An 18,480-nucleotide genomic window follows, 5' to 3' on the forward strand; every position below is an offset into this window, starting at 1 on the left:
ATGATCCAAAGACCATTGGGGCAGTAGCAATGGGGTGCGGGCTCGAAACGTTTGAAGAATTTTTCAACCGTACGGGTCGCAAGATATATATACCCATGTGCTGTTTGATGAGCCTGCGTAGTATTAGGTAGTTGGTCACGTAAAGATTGACCAAGCCAATGATGCAAAGGAGTATTCTTTATGTTTCTTTTTAGTCTGCATATAAAATTTGTCTGAGATCAAACTTCATCAAGTTTTATCAACTTACAAAAAAAACAAGCAACGAGATTGCAGTCAGCTAGTAGCACCTATTTTTGTAGAGTGATACTAATAATGTACTAGTAATGTTCATCTGAAACCTATACATCTGATGTGGCGGCTGGAGCCACAAAGGTGTGAGACCATCAAAGAGTGAACAGTTGCTGCAACACACGCAATTTGAAAGAAAGAAACAAGAAAACACAAACACATATTATATTTCCTTGATACGGGTTGTTTCTTCAATTACAGGCCTTAATTAGTACCACCAAATCGCCAAACCGGTACATGTTTCATTCCATCTCCTTAACGGCAATCGGGCAGATCGCGAGGGACACAGTTTCACATAAAACTGGGAAAAGATCTGCAGGCAGCAGACGCCGAATCTACATTTCAAATCCCATGGGAGTGACATAGATAGCTGCTGCTGGAACTGGAGATGGGCCAGCAAACACCCCGCTAGAAGAATGTCCCTTCTGGAGGCTGCACTAGCTTGCGGTTCTGCGTCGCCGCCATATCTTTCTTCAGCTGGGTCAAGACATGTTCCATAGTGTACTCCCGCTGCCAGTTTGCTAGCAAACTGAACTTCTTTGGGTCAACCTGCATCACCACGGCAAACAATGAATCTATGCCACACATCAAGAAAGCTCATCTTCTATGCATGGATTGACATGGAGAGAGAGAGAGAGAGAGAGAGTGAGTACCGCCCCAGTCTCGTGATTAACACAAGCCATGTTGATTCTTGAATGGAATCTAACAGATGGTGCCTTCTCAGGGTAGTCCTTGTCACAGAACAGCTTCAGCTGGTAGATGCGACCCTCATGGACAGTCTGCAAAGGTTGAGTAAGATAAAAGACTTTAAATAATATAAATGGCAACGGCTGAAGGAAGAAGAATGTCACTACACATTTTCACCAATAGAACAGGAAGGAACTATAGTCATCTCATAAACTCACATTGTGAGGGCCAATAATGGTGCCAGTCCATGACCGCATGTATATGTCATCAGCATCATCCATTCCATAGCTGACCGTTCCATCTCCAATGCCCTTCTCCCCGCGCTCAAGCTCTTCTAGCAGCCTGAAGTTCCGAGGAACTGCAAGCAGGTTGAAATATTAGTTACCTCCATATAAGAAGCTAAAATGACTAAAGAAAATATGTAAGTTCAGTTCATTTTCCAAAGATGGAACATAAAAATTATCGAAGAATCAGCAGCAATCCTTGAGCAGTAAAAATTCAGAGAAAAAAGTTTAGGCAAGACTGATACAAATTTAACCTCCGGATATGCAAGGGTAGCTCTATGATTGCATAATTAACCTTTCAGATTTTCTATGCAGTAATTAATCACAAGCATGATACCAATACACTCTGTGATCCTTCATACACAGTCTGGGACTAGTAAACCCTGCTGTGTCTTCTATACTGGACCTTTCCAGTTCCCACCGACAGTCATGCTTCCATTTTTCGTCAAATTAATTTCCATTGACAAAGCTCAGTTGGTACAACATTAAATAAGAAAAAAAACATATTAAATGAACTTCGGCAAGCAAAAATCACACAATTGAAACAAAGCAAACTCAGTCCATCTGTGGTTACACAACCCCAATTTATCATCAGAACATCAAGAGATCTTACGTTTGAGATTAAAAAAAACTGCAAATCTAGAGCAATATGGTTAGGGAATGGATTTTTTTTTTGAATGAAAATCAGGGTATGGATTTTCTGCATGCTTTTAAAGAGAAATGGAGAACACACATCCAAGTTTCCAAGAAATATGGAAATATCAATTGGCATTTTCCGTTGGTACCTAAGAAATCATACAAGTGTCAACACTTTACACTACATATTCAATTACCTGTAGAGGCATGACACATACAATACGCAAAACATGGTTATTAGTGCGGGAGGCGACCTCACCATCTAACGCACAGTAAGGTAACCTGTGCCTGTATGGTTGGTTACCATACATACATTATCTTACAACCAAAAAGATAAAATAAAAAGGGAAGATACCTATACCCATCATGAAGAATTGGTAAAAGAATAAAGAAAATGGCTATGAACTATTGGGCCAGCCAACCAGCAGGCAGAAAAAGAACAAGGAAAGAAGAGGGATTTGGAAAAGAACTTTCTTAGCCCATCAGGCCCATTTATGTCATCATGCCTCCCAGGGAGAGCAGTAGGGCCTTAGGGCTTCTCCCCATAACAGCACTGCCACCAACAAACATGGACAGCAGAGACAACACACAAGTCTCCCTCTGGTATACCCTCCCGCATCCTCGTCATCAGCACCACCATTTCCTCCCCATTGCTGACAACGCCTCTCCCTCCTCTCCGCCAGAGTAGTGTGGAAGCCATGCAACATCCTCACGCCACCACAACGCCATGTTCCTTAGGAACACGCAAGGACGAGGGTGCTGCCAAACTGCGCCATAATGAGGCCAACATGACACCATGGACCCAAGGCAGACACCATAGGAAAAAATTCCCTCGAAGCACACATACTGAACACTGTAGTAGCAGTCTCGATTTCACCACGCATGTAGCATGGCCAAATCTTGATATATGTAATATCCAAGACACAAAGGAAATATTCTAAGAACATGGCTTGCCCAACGAAACATGTGCCACGTGTCTAGGATAATATTCTAAGAAATGAATTTTTCTTGCCATAATCTCCTTTCGGTAAGATGTTCTATAGCGCCAACCTCATTCTCAGTATTTCCAACATCTGATTAAGAGAAAGAAAGAAGTGCAAATTGCTCAATTAGTGAAATACCACCTATCTACAATTTACACAGCATTCTGAATGGTCTACCAATACCAAAATTCTTCTGCTTAAGTAAAGGAAATGCAGTACCCTGGACACATACAGTTTGCTGCTTACAATTGACCACTTCGGGCAATAAGCCCCCACTCCCATACCTACCGCTACACAAGTCCAATTGAGTTGTGAGTAAGACCTGCATAATAGCCGTAAGCATCACTTGCTAGCACATACGCTGTTACGCCTTTTTCTAGAATTGGTTGGTGAAACAGAAAAGAGAAAATCCAACACTACATCACAGTCACCCCATATCATGGCTTCATCAACCATATCTATCTATCAGCAGGACGGCAGACAATCATAGAAGTGCGGCTTGCAATCAATCACATCGCCTAACAAAGATATCAGGTGATCACTTGAACAGGAAGATCTTATATGGTATCCAACCATGCGCCAAGCAACTACCGCCCCCTAGTTAATCCACGCGTCGGCGTCGCCTGGTCACTTGGAACCAACCAAATTCCTCGCACAACTTTCCTGAGATGCATGTTCCACCTCAAACCGCATCAGATCGTGAACAAGCAGCCGGATCGGACCGCGGCGCAAGGCGACACAGACAGGACCAAATCGCGCGCGGTAGAGGGAAGAAGGAACAAACAGAAAACGGAAGGTAGCGCGCGAAGGAGGACGGGGATCGCTCACCGACGACGCTCGATCCGGCGCCGGAGCTGCCCAGCGTCATCCGATCGACCGGAGCGGCGGGCGGGCGGGCGGGCGGATCCGATCGAAGGAGAGGGGGACGGTGCGGGGGATTTGAGGGGATCGCCTGCGCGTGGGGAAAGGGAAGGTCTGCGGCGGCTCAACGCGAACGAGATTCTTCCCTGTCCTCTTGTGGGGGATGGAATGCTTCGGTGGTGGCTATCCGCCGTTGGATCGGGAATCGGGTGATCAGGTGGACGAGCGACGTGACATTAATTAGGTATTTAAAAAAACTTTGTGCGGTTGCCTGTGAGATTTGAGACCTTTTCTCAAGATTCACCCATGATTTTTAATGGCAGCAGTTTGGACTTTTTTGTGTGCGTAAAAGCTTTTGTTGACGCAATTACACTGCTGCCGCGCATTCCGGTATACATAATGCTTGCTATAACTGGGACAGACCACGGGCATTCCGCATAACGCCGCATATTTTTATATAATTATGTGAGATTACACGGACCGTTCACTTAAAAGCAAATCTTGTTCACGGTTCTTGTGTACCCACTTAAACTAACACTCATTCACGCCGCAACCTGACAGTAAATGAGTATGAACGAACATATAAGAAAGTTCAGACGACGCTACTACCTGTTTTAACACTACTGCACACAAAAGGTAGCCAGTTCTTTGATGATTTTCAAGAGTGGTTCCACACCGTGAGGCAACTGCAGGAATCCATCAACATCTTCTCCGATGCAGGCCCCGACATCCGATTGGTCGACGATGAGAAGGGCTTTGTCGGAACCACATGTTGGTTCGTCGTCAACCAAACGACAGTGTCGGCATCGAGAAGTACATACATAAGCTTTAGACATCTAATTCTTGACTTCCATAAAAACAAACCAAGCATTTAATGTGGTGATTGTAAATCCCTGTTATACACCAAACTTAACTTCCTCGCAAAAACACACATCATATTAACTAGTACTATAGCATATAGAAATTAAGAGATCGGAAAATTCGCTAGTACACTTTGCCAAAAATAAGGGAGAAGAAATCATCAACTTGTTAGAAAAAGTGGAGGTGACAATGCAAGAGGAGTTCCATTTGGTGGTGCTTCTTAGGTACCTGGCCTTGAGCTCCGGAGGTAAACCCTAGGTTTGACCCAAGTTGGTTATACTTGGCAATGGCGACGTTTTTGCATTATCACTCTGTCGAAGACATTGTTTGGAATTTGTTTAGACATGATCTTTAGAGAGAAAACTCACGATACGACCTTCGGAGATTGGATCAGGCAATGATGACGTGTACACGTCGTTCCCTTTCTGAAGACGTTGTTTTTGAAGAACCTTTCTTGTAGTCCTTGTATTGCCAAGAGATGATTACTGCTGATGGTCTTTGATTCGTTGATCAGAGTTTGATAATTTTGGTGTTTCTTTCTCCATGGCCTATACATAACTTCGGTCTTTTATGACTTTGCTCTTGCAGTTGCAAACGTGTTTTCTTTATGCGCATGTGTTAGTTTTGGTTGTGTGCAATATAGTCATGCAATGACCGGGTGTATAGTCATTATATTTTCATTCTCTTGATGCTTCATTACGAGTCAATAAAAACATTATTTATAGAAAAACATAAACATGACATCATGGTAACAGAAACATGTAGTATATAGTTTACATATTCTCAAATTTCCATGGTACATTTCGACTAAATGTAAGTTGATCTCTGATGTGTAGGTTAACAGTAGTTCGGTACTTTGCGGTGTTAGGAAATGAAAAAATAAAAATAAAAGCAATGCAAAAGAGAAAATGGCACGGTAATCAAAGCGCACACGAGTTGGGTGATATTTTTACAAAGCCAATCTTGATTGTGGCGATTTTGTAAAGCCACATCCTCAAAGTGCCAAATAACTAGATTTCTCTTGAAGCTTCTAGAAAGGAAAACATGTATATATGAATATTGCTCAAGCAAATATTAACCAACTGAGATACTCCTCCAGTAGATAGGATATTTTCACTCTCTCCTCAACTGGCCTTCATCATGAATTACTCTTATCTTTTTTTTGGAAACATAGTACGAACATGGAGGCTCATAACACACATGCAAACTGATCTCTATAAACGCGCACGCACACCCTATTCATATGGGCACTTTCAAAAGACCGAGGCAATAAATTTTAAGATTGATGAGGCCGCTATATGCACCTCACAGTTGACGGGCACATCATACGTTTGAGAGTAACGCCAGAAAGTCTAAAATTAATCCAAGAAATATGAGAGCACCTGTGGCAAGTTTAGAACCTGAACCCAGGTGGTTGGTTCCACCACAAGAAACCTAACCACCTAAGCGCTTAGGTCAACACTTAATCTTTTTACATCAATAGGAATCCTCCAAAATTTGAAAAGGGACCGACATTGCAAGTAAATTTCATTGTATGCCTCCTTCATCCCAAGCAACAAATTTCATTGTCAACTTATATACTTTACATATACGAGTGTCATTCATGTAGTATATTGCCAGCTTATATAGTTCACATATACAAGGAAACAAATGTATGTATTTTTTATTGTCAAGAGTTAACTCGAGGAACACAATATTTTTGATCTCTATGTGGTTAATCAACTCCTTCTAGCCTTTCACCCGGACCCAATGGAGATATTCATCGTATGAAGATGATCATCACATGTGAAAGTGAAATAGGAAAGAAGCAAGAAGCAAGACACACCTGGACAAGGCGTTGCAGGCCCTCCCGGTCGCTGGGTTAAGCCTCTGATGGAGTGGAATAAGCTGAACGTGAAACCTAACCACCTAAGCGCTTAGGTCAACACTTAATCTTTTTACATCAATAGGAATCCTCCAAAATTTGAAAAGGGACCGACATTGCAAGTAAATTTCATTGTATGCCTCCTTCATCCCAAGCAACAAATTTCATTGTCAACTTATATACTTTACATATACGAGTGTCATTCATGTAGTATATTGCCAGCTTATATAGTTCACATATACAAGGAAACAAATGTATGTATTTTTTATTGTCAAGAGTTAACTCGAGGAACACAATATTTTTGATCTCTATGTGGTTAATCAACTCCTTCTAGCCTTGCACCCGGACCCAATGGAGATATTCATCGTATGAAGATGATCATCACATGTGAAAGTGAAATAGGAAAGAAGCAAGAAGCAAGACACACCTGGACAAGGCGTTGTAGGCCCTCCCGGTCGCTGGGTTAAGCCTCTGATGGAGTGGAATAAGCTGAACGTGAATGGTGCTTTCGACACCGAAGCTAGGACGAGGTGGGCTGGCATGATCCTTCGGGACGAGATGATCGTGCTCTCCTCCTGCAGACATTTACACGTAATGTTGAGCTTTTGGTATGCATGGAGGGAATCGCCTTGTTCAAGAATGGGGCCCGAAGCCGATCATCATTAAGACCGACTCGGAAGTGGCGTCCAAGGCAATCATGGGACAGGAGCCTGACCGTTCGGCTAATGCAACGATTATTAAGGAGACTAGATGACCCGGTGCGCCAAATGGCGCAGAGACCCATTTAAAACCATGTTCATGTGGAGAAATAGTTGCCTTTTTTTAGTAACTTTATGTTTGATCAAGAATAGAGACCATGTCAAACCCGAAGTGTTTTCAACGTGTATTTGGACAATGTGCCATTTGGCTCTATGTTACCCAAGTAAGGTGCAAGGTCCAAATTCAAGCATCAAGGGTAAAACCTTTTGTAACAGAAACGTTTGCATTTGTAGGGATAGCATTTCTGCCAAGTTATACATGACTTTCAAAGATCAGTAAACTGAATCCGAAATTTACAGGTTGTAGAGGAAAAAATTCCTGAAATGCCATTAGATAGGTACACAAACAATGAACATAGGGAAAAAAAATTAGTGCATGATCCCAACCTTCTTGCTAACAACCAGCACAACAACAACCACTCCTAATAATTGGCATTGGATAACTGATATTTTTTGTGTAGATAAATCATTAATCTCCATAGGGGTAGGAGCTCCCTTGTTCAATTGAGGGGTATGACTTTGACCGGATCATCACGCTTGTTTCTGCAACATCACACTTGTTTTTGTGAATAAAAACTCTTAGAGAATATAGACCCTCAAAAAGGAAAAACACTCCTTGGGAATGGATGGTTGAGACCGCTCCGACATGTGTTTTCGTTCTGTCGCTTGCTGTTCAGGGAGAGTAAACTCTAGGTGGCTAGGGCAAACTCTCCCCTCAAAACTTCACTGGCGAGCCTGTGGATTCACCTTCCCTTTGCTGCCGCTCCATCAACCGGTGGTGGGAATGGGAATCTCGTTGCCTTCGATCCGGTTAGTTGTTTAGGCCACGTTTTTTAGTCCTCGCAGGTGCGACACTCGAGCGGATGATGGCGCTACTTCTTCGAGTTTGTCTTTCATGTCCCAATCCTACTCGAGTTCGTCCATTTGAACATAGCCGACAAAGCTCTGGTGTAGATTCCTGTCGTCTCCTTGGGGTGATGAGGTTAGGGTTTCTCATCATGTGGCAGGATTTGGTGTCAGATGCTTCAAATATAGGCAAGGGTTCAATGATGACAACTACGGCTCCAGGTACTGAACAAGGGGCACATGTATGAAGACTTCTCAGCTATCATTGACCAGGTCAAGTCGGATCCCGTAGGGGAGCGGCGATAGCGGCGCGTCAGCAATAGTAGTGGCTATGCGATGGTCTTGGAATCGCAATGTAATTTTTATTATGTTTGATATGATTTGTATTTTCAATGAACATTGATAATAGATATGGATAATTTTTGAAAAAAAATAATTGAGTGCTAAGATTTTTACCGGTTGTCACACTTGTTTATGTGAATAAAACATATTCCCTCAGTCTCATAATGTAAGACGTTTTTTAACACTGATGTAATGTCAAAAAGTATTTTATATTATGAGACGAAAGGAGTACCTGAGAATAATAGATCCTTTAAAAAGAAAATAAATACTCCTTGGGAGTAGATTTTTTTCTCCCCTTGGAATAGATGGCTAGCACCTACGAGCGCTCATATATGCATTTTCCCGGTGGGCCACAACGTATATAGGTGCAAGTGGCAGTGGGATACAACGTTCACGGGGGGCTGTGGGCCACAATGGTTCAACGTGAGCAAGTGGTAGTCTCCCACCGGATAAGCCACCATGCCACGCGTGTCTGGTGTGTGTGGGTTTGGCTGTGCGCGTATCCTCTCATGGGGGTAGCCACTCAGTTCAGCTCTGGACAGAGGAGACTGGCGATTTGGATCCGCCGTAGTGTTGTTCTGGCCGTCTTGGGCGAGGAGGTTCCGGCCATCGGTGCTGCTTTCCCCGGCTGCTTCTTGGGCGGAGGAGGTTCTGGCCGTCGGTGCTGCTTTCCCCGGCTGCTTCTTGGGTGGAGGAGGTTCCGGCCGTCGGTGCTGCTTTCCCCGGCTGCTTCTTGGGCGGAGGAGGTTCCGGCCGTCGGTGCTGCTTTCCCCGGTTGCTTCTTGGGCGGAGGAGGGAGCTTGGTCCATCTGTTCACCCAGCCGCCTGGATTCATAGGGGACATGTCCACGATTCAACGCCCACCCGACGTTGTCACCAAGGTAATAAATAATCCATTCTAATCCATCCTGATTCTCCTGAAGAAGCATATTCGCTTGATTAGCAGGGTCTTCTACAACAGTATTATGCTCATGCAAATCACCAGAGATAGCAGCATCTAATTTAACTTGATTGAAAAGTACTTAGAAAAGGCAAGCTAACATACCATGTACAATAACCATCCTGGACATCTGGATGTCCAGTATTACAGTGGAATGAGTTGATTTTGCACCTGTAAAACTGAAACTGATTTCTAACTTCCTCTCCTTCTTCAGCAGGGTGATCTGCATTGGTTTTAGACATCAATCTATATAGCCCCGGTCTTCCAATCTATGGTTGAGCTTTATCTTCTGCTGGTATGCGGCGACATCAAGCAGAGTCATCATTGACAAATGGATCTGTTTAAGATTGTTTGATGTCAGGTATGGACTTCAATCATATAGTAAAAAGGCAATAGGAGAGACACATGAAACACAATTTGGCCCTAAAGCATATGCTAACAATGGGGTGTTACTGATAAGCAACCTTGATTTGGTATATGTGAGACAAGTTGTCATATAGTTCTAAGCATGTTTCTATAAACTGTTGTAATTAGGCTAGGGTAATTTATAAAGATGATGGCCATAGAACATAAATACTCTCTCTGTACACTAATATAAGACATTTTGCAGTTCAATTTAAACTGCAAAAACGTCTTATGTTAGTGTAAAAAGGGAGTATGATATAGATGAAGTAAACACTGCATTTTCACAAAAATAGTGATATTATGATTGAACATAGATTCAGAGGCGATAAATCATTACTACCGACCATACTTCATTGTGCGCCCATAATCCACAAAATCAGAAGCAAACGCATGCTCAATAGTCTTAATCCTAATGATAGATTTAAGGGAAATGACGCACATGGGTAGCGTTGGAGGAGGCACCCATATTTCCTTGAGCATATATTCGACTTTGCGCTGAGCATCGGTAATAAGTCTTGCCCTTGATGCAATAATAGGCTTGGCAATATTCTAGTTGTATTCGTCCATATCATCCACCGGCACATCACTTCCAGTGGTATCATCTTCCTCTAGGTTGTCACTATTGCCAATTTTCTTAATACAATAGCAAAGAACACTTTGTTAGTTGCAAAATAAAAAAGTAGAAACACGTAAAGCGTGTACAGGTGGTTGATGTAGCACGTATTAACAAAGTATATTAATAGAAAGGTACTGACAGGTGATTAATGTAGCGGTATTAAGAAAATTCGCCACTTCTAGGCTCCACTTCGTAGCCGTCCGCACCAACTTTCCTAGAGCTATCTTGCCCCCGTCCCGTTTTGAACCTATGATTGCCAGGAGAACATAATAAGTAAATCATTATGTTTCCTTGATCATAAACACTAAACAGTCTTTACTAAAGCATTAAGATTGTCACTGACCTTCTAAGAGGAGGCTCAAACTTTTTTGCCGATCCTTCTCATCTGCAAGAAACAATAGGTTGAACTAATCATGCAAAATATAGAATTTTATCAACATTTGAAATAACATAGCACCAAATAGCATACTATCAGCGGTCTCCGATTCGAGACCAGCAAAATACATATGTATGCAAGGCAACATCGGTTTTCAAAGGGGAATGACTGGTTTAGCACCCCCATTCACATGTGTATTAATCAAGGCATCTGAATTACAACATTGCAGACAACATAATATGGCCACAAAATCCTGGAGGTTCGACCCGTGATGCACCACGAAATTCACCATCAGTAAGCCATTCTGGAGTTTGTGTAGCACTAATATTAGCATAAGGTGGTTTACGTACCAGTTTTAATGTAACACTTTTCTAGAATTTTGATTAACACGGCTACTAACTACCGGTGTCACTAATGCCCAAATAGATGAACATGTAAAATACATGGCATGGGCGACAGACCAAAATCAAAGGCTAGCAGATGTGCGCCACGACGCTGATTAGTGATCACATGACTTTGATAGGTAATACCGAATCACATGAAAAATATAGTGTCCAATAGACCATATGCGGAGAGAGTTTCATGTTAAGAGAATGAAGAAAATGTTGCAGGTCAAGAAAACAAGTATAAGAGCTTATATATAGAACAGTTTAAACTGAGCAGGTGCCCTGTCACATATTCTGTGGAATGAAATTATATGAAAAGAATGTTGTAAGTCAAGAAAACAAGTAGAAGAACTTATATATAGAACGGTTTAAACTGAGGAGATGCCCTATCACATATTGTGTGGAATGAAATTATATGACCAATTTACCCTGTAATGGTTGTCATCTAACTCGGTAGGAAAGAGAGCCCAACCGGCATGGTGTTTGGAGGGCCTATTTGTGCTATTTTTAAATATTGTTACCAATGTTGAGACTGAATTAAGATGAAGCTAGCTACTATACAGATTGGGCATATAAGCCTAGTAGATGTGTTTTTAGGAGTGTAATGTGTTTACGACAATGTATCAATCTAGTTATCAGGGATGTAACCAACAACACATTAACTTAAAGGCCTAAGCAATAGAGTGCAACGATACACATATTTTCGGCAAATGGCACTCCATCGGCAATGAATTGGCATACATCACAACATAGATTAATGCTGGTCGTATGAAAAATACCAACATAGATTAATACTGGCACACATCAGTAATCAAGTCCTAATTACAGTTGCAAAATAGCCAAAACCAGCTAGTTGCTCAATGTTGCAACCATTCTGCACCAGCAGTACTTACTTGCTACCATACACGTTGCATCGACTCAAGCATTGGGAACTTTTGATAGAGGCTATATTTTTAAACCATTTGTTCATGTACTAACATTTTGATCCGAGAGGCATATTTTTTAAAATTTTGGGATACACCCTGTATGATAAGAACAATAGACAAATGAATCAAAAAGGCTGGATTTACCCAAGAGTACCAACCTTTCTTTAGCATGTTTCAGAAGAATAACAGCGCCAGATTAAGTGAAGCAATCTTTCGCTTGAGTTGCTTGTCCTTGGTCGTTTCCAGAATCCTGGCACAAAATAAGCTTGAAGGAGAGCAAGCATGAGAAGAAAATAATAATGTAAACAGAACACAACGCACAGAACACACAGGTAGAGCGAGTAAAATGGTGTATATGAAATGAGCAAAACAATGGAAAGTCAGAGAAGGAAGGCAGAACCTTGGCAGGAAGAAAGGCAGCACACGAGGCGGCGGGCCGGCAGAACAGCAACAAGAACCGCAGACCCACTATTCTAACTTACAACATTGGGTCCGACGGGGGATGGGGATGAACTTGCAACACACTTCCACAAGTAAGTTTCTTACAGATGCATTTCTTTATAATAAAACTGGTTGCTTGACAGTATACACATTTACAGAAATATGAACTTATTTTCACCTAGATGGATGGATCTTCCCATAGATTTCATACACCCTGTATGACTTCTTTGTTAAGGGGTGGGTAATCAAACCTGACACTTATTTTTGATAGTTTTTCTCCAATCTCCTGAAGATAGGAGAGCAACACACTGTAAATAAACAAACTTCATAATCTCAATAATACTTAATACTTGACAAAGTCAGGATTGTAGTAGCCTTGCCATGACATCAGCCACAATATATTTCTCAGTTATCACAAGAACACTGTATAATGCTGACATGCCAGTGGAGAGCATAGTGAACACAATAGTGCTGAAGAAACTTGTCTGTGATCTTCTCTAGATATGGTTATAACATCACCTTGTATGAATACATCATGGCATAATTGAAGGCATTAGACAATATTCTACATGAACTGGGTGGTCTATTTAATGTTCTTAATGGATCCATGTACAAAGATAAGAATTTGACAGTATGAAAAGTAGAAGAACACATGTGTAGTTATTCACAGAAACAGAGAAGTAACTATAATCCAAATAATGCTTCAGCAACAAAACATACTTGCTCTTAACTGGACAGCAGCCGTTGCTGGCAAAGTGTTGTTGGCCATCTGAAGAGTAGGTGCCAGAGAGAGAGAGGAGTGGGGCCTGATTTTGGCTGTCATCAGGGTCGGGTTCCGCCTCTCTTAACTTATTTCTTAGCTATCAGAAGAACACTGTATAAAGTTAGTATTCTTTCTCTGAAGAAATCAAGTGTAATAACAAGCAGAGATTATATATTCCTAAGCTATCAGAAGAACAATGATTTGTGGGAAATCGAAGGAGCGATACATAGAAAGGACGGGTTAGAGACCAAACTTTGTATACTTCATTTGGCTGAATCATCTACAGTTGAAAGTATATCCGTGTATGACGGTGGAAAAGTAGCAAAACACATGACGGTGGAACAGCAGCAAAACACAATATTGCAGCAGAGCTTAAAGCAGGTGCAAGGTCTGAACAAGGTTGATTATAGTCTAGTTCTGAGTGTTAACTGTAATGTTGCATCAGCTATAACAAGTTGTTCATGTTGCAATATATTGGTGTTTATGCCCAGCCCAAATGTAACTTACGTACTGAACAAAATAGGACGTACGAACCTGATTATCAGGTAAAATAGCATATTTTGAGTAGTCAGATTCCCCTTGGGCAAGCTCTTTAGCCCCATCATACATTAACTGCGCAAATTAAGCTCATTACTCGGGAAAAAACACTTACAAACCACTCCCAAAAGAACAATATAAAGCTGCCTACATGATCCTCACTAAGCAATAAGAGCAAAAACTATATTAAAACACACTCGTTGCAGTATTGGCATACTTTGATTGTCTGGTACACGATGACATGGTTGACTGTCGTATAGCCCTTGTGTTCCGCCACATCAAAGCCGGTCCAGAAAAGAAGATTTATCTGGAGATAGATGTTCAGAAAAATGTAAGGTATACTATTTGTCACTGGGATTGTAACTTTCCAGGGAAGAATAGAATGGGATCTTGCCTGCATAGATATCATGGACTTTCCTGATTCTCCAGCCCCTTAAAAAGAAAACATCACATATTAGGAACCAGGATTTCCTGATTTTGAAACAGGGTAAAGAAGACGGCTATCGGGAATTGGTCCAACTAATATTTTGAAGAGGAGGGGAGAGGGAGAAGGGGAGGGATGCGGTGCCATACCACCATCGACCGACGTCGTTTGTACAGCCACGCCGCCAGTAAGGTTGAGCGAGAGGGTGCTGCCGGCATGGACCTCGTCAAGCTCCTGGCATCCAGTCACCGCTATCGCTCCCATGCTCCCTGCCACCTCCATGTTTCTCCCAGACCTCGGTGGTAGGCAGAGGGGCCGCCGCCACCCCTCTCCCTGGGCGCCACCTCCTCCCCCATCGGGTGGATGCTCCTCGTTTCTTCCACTCCCAGGACGCCAGATCCCCTTCCACTCCCGGGACGCCAGATCCGCGGGCTCACCGTTGTTTAGCCGGAGAAAAACAAGATGGAGTAGATGCTGGCCAGGAGGTCGCTCGGCTCGGCCCGGGCGAGAGCACGGGAGGAGAAAAGGGAAGGGGGGGGGGGAGGCGGCGCAGTGGAGACCAGGGGAGGAGGCGGGGCTCGAGAAGTGGAGGGATTGGCTGCTTGGAGACGAATGGGATTGGGGGCTAGGTTTTCACCGCGCCCTACGATCCAGCCCCACGCCTCTCGCTTTCTCACCCAGGACGCACGCGGGACGCACCAATACACTGGGCCCGTAGACATTTGAGGCCCACCCGTCATGGACAAGGAAGCAAAACAAATGAGTCACAGAGGACTAACGGCCACGACTTTGACAGCAGCGTAAAAATCCCTGTTGCTGTGAAATCGTGCGGCCACAACACACGCGCGCCGCGAATGCCCCTGGAATGGCGGGTACTCTACCAGGCTTTATATGTTAGATTATACACCTACTTCAAGATAGACAACATGTCATCACTATGATCCGCTGCTCGAGGAACTGTGTGGCTCACTGCCTTGCTCAAATAGGGCACACATAGTATACGCTCTGTCGTGTGGGTAAGGTCTAGACCTGATGAGATTAACGTCGTGTACCAGAACGACTGTATGCCTAATGGTTAAGAAATGAAAGTTTCTTTCTCGTCAAAAAATAAGGATGCGAACCTGGAACTTTGAGGGTACCCTCCAACCCTATTTAGTTCAAGTAAATGAACTAAATTTTTATAATTCACATTATTTTTAAAATTTTAATTCATCTGATTGAACTAAGTAGGATCGGAAGGTACCCTAAAGGTTTCAAATTTACATGCCTAAAAAATAAACACCGCACACTAGAACACTTGCAGCTGTGCGGGTCACTGTGCTAGTCGGATAAAAATAGCATTACCGCGGCGCTATATATGGCTTTGTGGGATAACTGTGATTCTAATCCTCCTCGGGTGGTCTTTCCGTCCATGGTTTAGCCATGAAGTGCATGTGCCTGTCCCCAGCCACAGGAAATCGCCCGATACATGCAGCCACGCACGCCGCGCGTCCAGATCGGGAGCCGCCAACGTGCGGCAATGGCAGGCCTCGCCGCGGCTTTCGCCGTGGCGACCCTCGCGGCGATGGCCCACGCCACCACCGCCGGCTCCCCGCCGTTGCCGCCGTCGTCGCAGCCGTGGTCGTCGTCCTACTACGCGGCCGTGGAGAACCGGCTGTCGGCGGGGGCCGGCATGGTGCTCGTCTGCCGCGCGCTGGGCGGCGGCGACATCTTTACCCAGTGGAGCGTCGTGCCGCGTGGCCGCGTGCCCCGCGACGGCCGCCGCGTCTTGGAGCTCCTGGTGGACGCCAAGACGTACGGGTGGGTCACCTGCAGCTGGGCCTACCAGGGAAACTACGTCGGCGCCATGCCGCTCTTCGACTCGCGGTGGCCGGAGGCCAAGCGGTGCCAGGACGTCGCCGGCGGCGGCCTGTGCCGCGTCGTGTTCGAGAGCGACATGGTGCGCCTCGAGACGCCCGGCGGGGGACAGCGGGTTCTCGGCGACCTGCCGGTGAAACGTTGCCGGCGGCACTGGCTCCTGTTCAGCACGGAGTGCACGTACCCGGACCATCCCTACCCCTACGCCGGCCGCCGCCTCAGCAACGCCTTCGAATACTTTGGCGTGTGACCGGTTAGGGAATTCATTTTTTTTTTGTTTTGAGAATCCGTTAGGGAATTCATTAGGGCATCTCGATTGAATGTACGTAATGGAACATAGTACCACGTAGCACTCCTCTCTCCTCCTATGAACGTTTTTACGACGAATGCCCAGCCCACACGATGGGCAGCTTGATTCGCCGCCCCCCCCCCCCCCCCCCCCCCCGAGCTTACTTTCGTGAATTGTGGTTTAGAATGCGCAGGTTGTAATTTGAAATCATCGGGTTAATTAGCTATGTTGAAAATAAGACTTTCCAAACTTGCAGCTTGCTTTTAACCTGATAAATGGCACACATGTGGCACGAACACATGGCAATTTCGAATGTTTTTTATAACAAGTTTAGTGACACGAGTACAGCAAATTTAGTTGTCAAACATGACAACTTTCTTTTCGGATGGCAAGTTTAAGTTGTTTTTTGGGCTTGTTTTTCTTTTCCTACAACAATCTTAGATGTAACTAGTAGAATGCCCGTGCATTGCTACAGGCTACAAGACATATAAGTGAATGAAACAAATAATGGAGAACGTCAGGTCATAGCTCATTCCTCTATCCTATGTCCGAGCGTGTTCAGTGGGTTCCCCAAAATTCAGCCCATATGTGAGGGAGGAATACGGTTGTCTGAACTATCCGCTATGTTATCTCGAACACACGGTCCAACACAAAAACCCCACCCATGATACACCCTTTTATTTTCCAATCGTACCCTGCCGTTTAAACAACATTTCTTGCTGGAGCTCCCTCCTTTAAAACCGGATGACACCATCTCTCCTTCACATCGTACTTCCCCACGGACCGGCAAGAATTCCCCAACCAACTGCCCCGCTCCCTGCCCTGAGCCCCCCCCCCCCCCCCTCCCCCAATGTTTGTGTCGATCCGCCACCGCCATCAAGGAGGTGTGCACCGCTAGTGATGCCCCCGAACCAAGAAGGCTGATCTGATGTCCTGAAACCATCTAAAAGATAATAAACAAAAATCTAGTTGAAATTTGCATGGATACAACAATGAAGAAAATATAATGAACAAAGCGAAAGTTTAAAGCGCACGCCAAATGAACCGTTTGTGTGAGGCTCACATGGCGATTTAAGCTTATTGTTGCAATTCTAATATATGAGAAGTGCAAAATTTAGATGTCAACTGACCAAAAAAGGGACGTTCAAAACCCAATTTATCATTGTACTTGCATGCCACTTTAAGCATAAATAAACACTGAGATAAATATCAGGCACAATTTACTAAAAGTTTTGATAACTAATCTATATGATACAAAATATCTTCATAAGATCGGAAATAGCCAAACTGGACCCATTTATGAAACAACCACAACCTGCTATCAAGAGCGCGGAGAAAACAAACAAAAATTGTACAAGATAAAGCTCATATGGGATATTTGCCCGATTTCTCCTCCCATAGCATGACCATGACATGCATTTACACTTCCATGTATTCTTAATACATTTCTACCACAGTTAGAGGTATCATTCAAAACACAACATCATCAATTTCTCAAGGGTATTCACTGAAGGCGGGAGTTTTTTTTTAGCATTTTGCTGAACATTCCGCATGGAAACATTAGAGAGGTTGGGAGTTGAAAATCGAAGGGAAACCTTTGCACCTGTTGTGTTCTCGCTCACACTCAACTGGGCCTGTGGGTTGAAGAAAAAAAAATCAAACTTAAACATAAGCAACAAAATGACGACAACTTATAAGAAATGGAAACGTAAGGAAGCACATACCTACATGCCTAAACAGAATGTAAGACGCAATTGCACTATGATTTACTCATGATAGGGACTTAAGAAAGCACAACAATCAGGTGAAAGAGGCAACATCCCCTGTTGAAGTCTTTGATGTAGTTTAGGCCCAACAATAATAATCCAAACATTCACATCAAATTTGAGGTACTACTGACAAAACATTATATACTTAGGGGTAATAATTAGATCCATCTCTCTCTCTTTCTCTCTCATCTCTCTGAATTTAAACATATACTGTATAACCATTTAAATAGTCCATCTCTCTCTCTCTTTGTGTGTGTGTGTGTGTGAATAGATGACACTCAAGATTAAAGAGGAAGCCTAAGTCTGATGTAAAGAGTACTGATACAAATGATTCTGCTGAG

The 18,480-nt window shown here is 43.5% G+C and overlaps 4 protein-coding genes and 1 long non-coding RNA gene across 6 annotated transcripts; 2 read left to right on the forward strand and 3 right to left on the reverse strand.

Moving 5' to 3' along the window:
* Positions 1-435: 435 nt before the first annotated feature.
* LOC123103446 (ubiquitin-conjugating enzyme E2 variant 1C) lies at positions 436-3,954 on the reverse strand. The gene is made up of 4 exons (XM_044525037.1): positions 3,707-3,954; positions 1,194-1,333; positions 942-1,067; positions 436-837 (listed from the first exon to the last, which is right to left on the reverse strand). Exons 1-4 carry the CDS (start codon positions 3,744-3,746, stop codon positions 697-699), a joined length of 447 nt encoding a protein of 148 aa, XP_044380972.1. The 5' UTR covers positions 3,747-3,954; the 3' UTR covers positions 436-696.
* Positions 3,955-8,603: 4,649 nt separating this feature from the next.
* On the reverse strand, positions 8,604-11,734 carry LOC123103450 (uncharacterized). Its single transcript, XR_006449842.1, has 5 exons — positions 10,715-11,734; positions 10,511-10,618; positions 10,195-10,388; positions 9,456-9,687; positions 8,604-9,327 (listed from the first exon to the last, which is right to left on the reverse strand). It is a non-coding gene; the product is annotated as an uncharacterized lncRNA (long non-coding RNA).
* Positions 8,824-9,871, forward strand: LOC123103449 (uncharacterized). Of its 2 annotated transcripts, none has more exons than XM_044525041.1 (2): positions 8,824-9,291; positions 9,565-9,871. In XM_044525041.1, exons 1-2 carry the CDS (start codon positions 8,824-8,826, stop codon positions 9,586-9,588), a joined length of 492 nt encoding a protein of 163 aa, XP_044380976.1. In that variant the 3' UTR covers positions 9,589-9,871. The 2 variants fall into 2 exon arrangements, with proteins under 2 accessions (XP_044380976.1, XP_044380977.1); XM_044525042.1 differs by having other exon boundaries at positions 9,568-9,871.
* An 850-nt stretch (positions 11,735-12,584) lies between the features above and the next one.
* LOC123103448 (uncharacterized) lies at positions 12,585-14,829 on the reverse strand. The gene is made up of 5 exons (XM_044525040.1): positions 14,374-14,829; positions 14,195-14,232; positions 14,018-14,107; positions 13,798-13,875; positions 12,585-13,360 (listed from the first exon to the last, which is right to left on the reverse strand). The coding sequence occupies exons 1-5, from the start codon at positions 14,504-14,506 to the stop codon at positions 13,097-13,099; spliced, it is 603 nt and encodes a 200-aa protein (XP_044380975.1). The 5' UTR covers positions 14,507-14,829; the 3' UTR covers positions 12,585-13,096.
* LOC123103447 (uncharacterized) lies at positions 14,830-16,495 on the forward strand. Its single transcript, XM_044525039.1, has one exon. It carries the CDS (start codon positions 15,693-15,695, stop codon positions 16,329-16,331), a length of 639 nt encoding a protein of 212 aa, XP_044380974.1. The 5' UTR covers positions 14,830-15,692; the 3' UTR covers positions 16,332-16,495.
* The last annotated feature ends 1,985 nt before the right edge of the window (positions 16,496-18,480 follow it).

Source organism: Triticum aestivum, chromosome 5A, assembly GCF_018294505.1.
Source record: "Triticum aestivum cultivar Chinese Spring chromosome 5A, IWGSC CS RefSeq v2.1, whole genome shotgun sequence".
NCBI classification, from domain to species: domain Eukaryota; kingdom Viridiplantae; phylum Streptophyta; class Magnoliopsida; order Poales; family Poaceae; genus Triticum; species Triticum aestivum.

Excerpts from the sequence above, each read along its gene's own strand:
- LOC123103448 (XM_044525040.1), bottom strand. The coding sequence starts at position 14,506 with ATGGAGGTGGCAGGGAGCATGGGAGCGATAGCGGTGACTGGATGCCAG. Across the intron at positions 14,108-14,194 it reads AGTCCATGATATCTATGCAG|ATAAATCTTCTTTTCTGGAC; the intron begins GCAAGATCCCAT and ends ATCTATCTCCAG. Across the intron at positions 13,361-13,797 it reads CTATTTTACCTGATAATCAG|CTAAGAAATAAGTTAAGAGA; the intron begins GTTCGTACGTCC and ends TTCTTCTGATAG.
- LOC123103447 (XM_044525039.1), top strand. The coding sequence starts at position 15,693 with ATGCAGCCACGCACGCCGCGCGTCCAGATCGGGAGCCGCCAACGTGCG.
- LOC123103446 (XM_044525037.1), bottom strand. The coding sequence starts at position 3,746 with ATGACGCTGGGCAGCTCCGGCGCCGGATCGAGCGTCGTCG. Across the intron at positions 1,334-3,706 it reads CGCCGGATCGAGCGTCGTCG|TTCCTCGGAACTTCAGGCTG; the intron begins GTGAGCGATCCC and ends ACCTGCTTGCAG. Across the intron at positions 1,068-1,193 it reads CCATTATTGGCCCTCACAAT|ACTGTCCATGAGGGTCGCAT; the intron begins GTGAGTTTATGA and ends CAACCTTTGCAG.
- LOC123103449 (XM_044525041.1), top strand. The coding sequence starts at position 8,824 with ATGGTTCAACGTGAGCAAGTGGTAGTCTCCCACCGGATAAGCCACCAT. Across the intron at positions 9,292-9,564 it reads CACCCGACGTTGTCACCAAG|CAGGGTGATCTGCATTGGTT; the intron begins GTAATAAATAAT and ends CTCCTTCTTCAG.